The 7,061-nt window shown below is 42.0% G+C and overlaps 1 protein-coding gene across 1 annotated transcript in view; it reads right to left on the bottom strand.

The window, feature by feature from the left end:
* Positions 1–7,061, bottom strand: part of LOC103206914 (NACHT, LRR and PYD domains-containing protein 12-like) — a 25,376-nt gene that overhangs the window by 13,955 nt on the left and 4,360 nt on the right. The window contains exons 3-4 of the mRNA XM_042782482.1: positions 4,992–6,651; positions 3,211–3,300 (exon numbers count right to left, since the gene is read on the bottom strand). Of these exons, the coding sequence (XP_042638416.1) occupies positions 3,211–3,300; positions 4,992–6,651 (1,750 nt within the window). The remainder of the gene's footprint in view (positions 1–3,210; positions 3,301–4,991; positions 6,652–7,061) is intronic.

The raw sequence follows: 7,061 nt of genomic DNA, 5'->3' as shown, positions 1-7,061 counted from the left end.
ATGGACTTACTCCTATGGATTGGCTCTCAGCCCAACAGTAAAAGACCTATATGCAGAACACCTACCCCAGGGCGATGCACCCACCTACTCTAAGGAGATGCACCCCTTAGATCGATCAATCAGGCATGAGACACTAGAGGGGCAGCATTCACATAGAGGGAAAGCTGGACAGACAGGAAAGCACAGATTAGAAGGGCACAGGGAGGAGGTAGTCACAGGGAGAGGAGGAAAGGAGAGTTTTTTATGGTTGGGGATGGTAATCGGGGCATGAAATCAAATGTACACAAACTGTTGAATGTAAAATACATTTGCTTGTAAATTTGCACCCAAAGCACAATTTAAAAAAAAAAATGCCTATGGGTAAAATCACCCTCTGTTAGGAACTACAGAGGCAATGAGAGACTGAAGGAGCAGTCATAACCGAAGAATCAGAAGAGAAGCGGGTCACGGACAGTGAGAAGAGAATTTCAAGGAAAGCATGTTCAGCATTGCCCAGGGGGCTGCACAGGATCCCCCATAACATGTGTCTGCTGACCCAGGGGTGACGGAGGCAGAAGCCAAACTGCAAGGGGCTGAGGAGTGAGTGGGAAGTGAGGAAGTAGAGTCTGTGGACAGAGGCTCTCCTTCAAGGATTCTTGGCTGTGAAGGAAAGGATGAGGTGGGAAGCACAGGTGAGAAAGGTTATTTTGAATATGGGAGAAACGTGAACCGTGGGGAAGGAGATAGCTGAAGAAAGCTCAAAAACACAATATGTAAAAGAATGAGGTAAATCCTGCACAGTGACATGTTCAGTAGTTGTTAAAAAGAAAAAATTATCTGACAGGATCTCTTTATTTTTTTTGTCAAACAAAACCCCAACAAGTTCTATATGTGTATATACTATGTATAATTATAGTTTTATATTCCTTGGAAGGAAGATTGGGCAGTCTACTTCTGTAGTGATACAGCCTCGGAACCCAAGAAGGGGTCGCTATGAGTCGGATCCAAATCAATGATAGTTTTTTTTTTTTTTTAAAGTATAGAAAAATATCTGAAAAGACATTTACCAAACAAGATTTTACCATGGGAGAGTGGGATCAGGGTCAGGGATGGGAGGCAGTGGAGTGGGAGGTAAAGGGGGAGGTTGGATATACTAGGGGGCAAAAGGGTGGAAGCTTTTTGCGGTGTATTAAATTTCTTAGTGTGACTTTTCTAGCCATAAGTCTTTGTAAACTCTGTGGTGGAATTTGCTGTGAGCAATTCAGGAGCTCCTGATTGTAAAAGTTATCCACCTGGGGTATTTCTGTTGGGCGCAACACAAAGCAACGTTCTGGAAGATGTGCTGCTGAAAGAGACACACGCTCCTGAAAGAGACATGCGCTGTTGGGAAAAAGACTCAAGAGACACACACTGCTGGGAGAGAGACTTGGCTGAGACGGCGGGCTGGGAGAGAGACTGAACGTTGTTCCTGAACTTGAATTGTAGCCTGATGCTTCCCTAATAAACCATGTAATCTGTGAGTTCTGTGTGGCCACTGCAGTGAATTATTGAACCCAGCAGAAAGGTGGTAAGGGCTGGAGGAGGAATGGTTGGTGTCAGGGTTGGTGAAAGGGCTGGAGGGAGGCAGCATGTCTGGCTTCACAGTAATGGGCCTTGGGCTACTGATAGTGCTTCTGTCTTCCTCTTGTGGGATTAGAGGAGGTCGGAAGATGTGGCCTCCTTGCCCTTTTTGCACTTTTGCATCTTTATATAATTCCATGTTATGTAAAGTGAAATAATTAAATGTTCACAAAAATAAAATAAGCGAAAAAAAAAAAGGGATTGTTTGCTTGGATAAGTTTGCAAAGGCCACCTCTTCCTCTGAGACAGGAAGTGAGAAGGAAGCAGACAGTGATTTGTGACAGGGATGGGGCACTGAGGGGGCTCTTGCCTGTGTTTCCATAATGTAGACAGACAAAGCACCTGAGACAGGAGGGAAGGTCAGGGTGGAGTGGAGGCTTCTGAGCAATGGCACTTTTTGGGACCCCATATATGGTAACATAGTGCCTAAGGCACTTGACTGCTAACCAGAAGGCTGGCGATTCAAACCCACCAGCCACTCCTCGGAAGGAAGGTTGGGCAATGTTCTGTAGTGATACTGCCTCAGAAACCGAAGGTGGGGTTACTATGAAACCGGTCTGACTCGACGGCACATGACAACAACAACATGGGGGTAGGGGTGGGGAATAGAGGGAGGGAAAAGAAATTAAGCTGCATGGAATAAGATAGGACTCAGTCAAAAGAAAACAAAAAGGGAAGGCAGTGGAAGCCTGGGAAGAAAAAGAATGGGATGTAGTTCCAGAACTGGCACAAGACACACATCTCTCGGGTGCTACAACCTGACACCCACTCATTATAGCAGGAACAACATATACAAAAGGGAAAAGACAGGAGCAGAGGCGGATCCATGGAAAATAGCATCTATGGCAAGTGCTGCAATTGCACCCCTGTCCAAACACCTGACACTTATCTTTTAGATAACTTAATCATAATATCAGGTCAAAAATACAAGTCAAGCTTATTAATCTTTTACTTAACACATGGTACCACATGAAAAACTGCACCTTCCTTGTTTTCATTGATGAAAATTGGTCTATGATGTACTCAGAGTAATTTTTTGTTTCTTCTCTGTACACTCAGTAGAGCAAGATCAGTCTGCCTTGACCCATGGAAGTATTAGTTTTAACTTGCTGAATGATCTCTCACAGCTGGTGATGATGGAAAATGCTATGGTTAATAGAAACTCCTTAGTGGTGCCCCCTTCAAGTAGTGCCCAGGGCATGGCCATACCTGCTATACCCTAGCCTCTGGGCAGGAGGGAAAGGCAGAGATTTGTGTCTTCTCTGGTGGTGCAGTGATTAAAGTATTTGGCTGTTAACCAAAAAGTTGGCAGTTGGAACCCAACCAGCCACTCTGTATGAGAAAGACAAGGCAGTCTAATTCTGTAAAGATTTACATCCTTGGGAACCCTATAGGGCAGTTCTACTATGTCCTATAGGGTCACTGTAGTTGGAATCAATTGGATCACAGTGGGTTTAATTTTGGGGGTTCCCTTTCTAGATATGTAGCATATATTTTCATTTGCTGCTCTGCTAATGGGGAAGCTGAACATTAGTTATGCATTGTTTTCATAAGAGTGTAGCCCAGTCTTTATTTGCAAATGCCAAAGAGTTTAAACAAAGTTCAACTTACTTAAGGTCTTTTATTTTACAGTATGGGTTACGCAGTGCTTGGCAGAGGAAATGTAGCCGAGACACTGGCAAATTGCGCATCTGGAAGGACCTAAAAGAGATGAGAGGCAAAAGAAATTTAAAACACTTTTTTTCCAGAGCAAAAGGTTTATTTTGTCTTCTATTACCATGCTAGCATATATTTCCTCTTCCAAAAACCTTGGGAGGTATTACCCTATTTTACAGACAAGGAAACTAAGGCACAAAAAAGTCAAGTAACTTGGGCAAGGTAGGTAGGTACAGGACCATGGTCAAAACCCAGGTCTGTCTGACTGCAAAGCCATGTTACTATGTACCAGGCACGATGTAATAAGCCTTTACATACACACATTATTTTATTCAGTCCTCAACCTACTGATATAGGTATAGTAATCACCGTTTTGCAGGTACAGTAATTTGGCCAAGCTATTTTTACTATGTAACTAGTTCTCGATTGTCATTGCTAATAGAAAAATTCATCGTTAATACTTGAAAACTAGAGGAGTTCAATAGCCAAAATGCTCGGGAAATGGGGTATTTTGGGTTAAATTTTGAAGAGTTTAGTCCTCTAACCAAGGCAATAAAGGTTGAGGGTGGGAACTCCCTCCAAAGCTGATTTTTTGGAATCCTCTTTTGTTTTCATTAGTGTTTAAAATCTCTCAGCTGTATTAGTCCACCATCTTGCTTTATAATATACAGCTGGGCTGAAGCTCTCATTAATTAAGACCTTGTAGCCAAGGTCCTTCATAATCTGAGTCTGTTTAGCCTGTCCTGCCCCTTCCGCATCAAGTCCCAAACACAATGCTAGCCACATCTTCCTTTTTCTCTTCACTTCCTTCAAAGTCACATGCCCTATGCTCATTTTCACCTCCATGCTGTTGCCCACTAAGGAAATACAACTATAAGAGAGAAGACTTGGGTTAATGCACTCCCCCAAGCAGAGCTTTCTGCCCATTCTTCTTTCCTTTCCAGGTCCCCTTACCCCCAGCCCAGCAACAGGCAGGGGCACTGTCCATCTTAATCAGAATATTGAGAATAGACGTATGACCAGTGGCATTTTCTAGATAACACAGATGTAAGTCTTCTTTAGTAAGACAGTCCATATTAAAAATCAAACTCACTGCCATCAAGTTGGTCCCGACTCATAGTGACCCCTCCTACGTTTTCTGAGGCAGTATGTCTATGGAAGTAGTTTGCACAGTCTTCTTTCCAAGGAGTGGTTGGTGGGTTTGAACCGCAAGCCTTCTGGTTAGCAGTCAAATGCCTTAGGCACTACGCCACCAGAGCTCACCTGAAACTCAATATGTATGTAATATATATATGTAAAGGAGATTGACAGCCAATCCAATATGAGGTTTACAACCTTTTCCAGAATGGTCCCCTATACCAAAACAGCAGAATTCTCAATGATAATGCTGATGAACTTACATATTTGTAGCACTTTATAATTATAAAGCACATGCATAGAGTGAACATAAAGATTAATGCACACACATTTATAGTGCCTAGCACAGTGCCTGGCACATAGTAAGTACACAAAAATGTTAGTTTTCCCTCACTGTTCACCTAGGCCAGGTTCAATACATGCTAGATACTCAATAAATCCTTCTTGTGTTTATTGACATGAAATATGAAAAGCTGAGATGATTACTTTTATCTATTGACAATGCTATCAATGATTCTGTGCCTAAATATATGAAATGAACAAGTAGGTCCATTGGTTCTAAAGACAAAAAAATAAAGGAAAGACTTGAATATACTCACTGATTAAGTATCAAGGCTGGGGGCCTGAATGCTGAGGTTCGTTCTTCCTCCTCAAATCCAAGTAGGTGTTGACACTTCAAAGACACAGACAGGTGACTGTGACTGCTTTTTACACAATATGACATAGCCAGAATGTCCATTTTTGTATAGGTAGGTTGAAGCAGTATAATTGATTGTAAATCATCAATTATCCTTTTTGCATGTTCTTCTTCCTGAATTTCATACAAACAGTGAAATAAGTCTATTGGCTCAAGCTGTAACCTAGAAGATTTATCCTTTATTTCTCTCTCAGTCCACTTCAATAATTCCTCTCGAAGTCCTGGAGAGACTTTTCTTCCAAAAGTAGTTTCCACAGTCTTTCCATTTCCTTTATGTAAGAGGCCAAATAAGAACTGTATCATTAGTGATGAAAAACCTTTTCCATATTGTTGGAATATTTCTTGCCACGTTTTCCCTACTTGATTAAAAAACATCCAGCTGTTGTCATTCTTCAGGGCATAGAACACGGCGGTCAAGAACTCTTGGAAACTGAAGTGAAGGAAAGTGTAGACATTGATACCTCCTTCAGCTTTTTTCAAAAAGTGATTGAGAAAAATGCAGTTGGTATCATACACCCCTATCCCATGTCTTCTGAGGTCACTGACTTCAAACAGAACCCGCTTGTTCTGCAGTCCCTCTGCAGCCAAAGAGCAAAGGCCCCACAGGCAACTTTGTCCTTTCCATACTGAGATGCCTGTAAGGGTTTTGAGGCACTTGGAAAAGTAGAACAGATACACATCAGTCATGGTCTGAAGTGACCTCATAAGAGCCCTGTCACCATCTCCCTGTGACTGCAGGACACTGCAGATCATCCAAGAGACAATGGGGAGAGAAGACATGATTTCAAGGCCTTCATTTTCTCGCAGACCATAAAAGACTCTCATTGCTGCATTAGCACCTGAAAACTGACTCAAGAAATATGCTCTTTTTTCAGCTTCTGTAAACCATAGAATCTCTGCCTGGATAGATTGTTTTAACAGAGAATGTAGCTTCTTCATGGCCGTAGGCCGGGCAGTTATCAGAAGGGAGGATTCAGGAAACAGTTTTTTCCTCACAAAACTGCACAAAAGGGTTTCTACTGGTTTCTTCTCCTGGAGGTTAGCATGAAGATCCTCTTCCTGGTCACCTACAGAGTACTGCAACTCAGGGAATCCATCAAGAATGAACAGAATCTTCTCTGGATATGTCAGAATAATGTCCAAGAATGGTCCATTTATATCTTGAAAAGTGTTAGCAATCAGGTCAGCAGCACTAACATTAGCAATATGGCTGATTTCTCTGCAGTTGATGTAGATGAGATAATCAAACCTGCCTGGAGTAACCATTCCTGCCGCCCAGTCAAACATGAACTTGTGCACCACAGCTGTTTTCCCAATCCCTGCACATCCCTGAAGCACCACGGTTTGGGATGAGCTGGAGCCCTCTTCATCAGGATCAAAAACATGCTCCATCTCAATAAAATGTTCTTGTTGAGGAATTCCACATGGTGTCTTTTCTGATATACCATGTTCCTTTACAAGAAGCAATCGTGATTCTATGTGCTTGCCATGGTGATAACATTTATCGATTCCTATTTTCAGGTATTTTTCTTTTAGATGTTTTTTAAATATTTCTCGGTTATCTATGAGATGACACCAAGAATTAGTAATCACAGAATCCTAGACAACAATATAAATAACCATAAATAACACTGCCATTACCACCATCTTCACCTGGATGTCTCACAGGCTCCTCAAATACTACATGTCTAAACCTAAATCCTTGATTTTTACACCCCCTGGGTCGCTATGAGTTGAAATTGACTTTTTGGCACCGGATAACAACAATAACTAAAAGGAAAAAACAACCTCTCCCCAGGTGCTTTATCTCAGTTAAATGCTACTCTCTGAAAACTGTAAGGAGTCCATTTTTTCTTTTTCCCTTCAATCTTCCCCAATCAATTAGCAAGGCCTATCATTTATACAGGAGCTCTGGTAGCATAGTGCCTAAGGCATTTGACTGCTAACCAGAAGGCTGGCAGTTCAAACCCAC

This window comes from Orycteropus afer, unplaced genomic scaffold, assembly GCF_000298275.1.
Source record: "Orycteropus afer afer isolate SDZICR_OR568_19922 unplaced genomic scaffold, OryAfe1.0 scaffold00336, whole genome shotgun sequence".
NCBI classification, from domain to species: domain Eukaryota; kingdom Metazoa; phylum Chordata; class Mammalia; order Tubulidentata; family Orycteropodidae; genus Orycteropus; species Orycteropus afer.
Note: the sequence above shows the minus strand (reverse complement) of the source record. Positions and strands in the feature narration are given on the sequence as shown.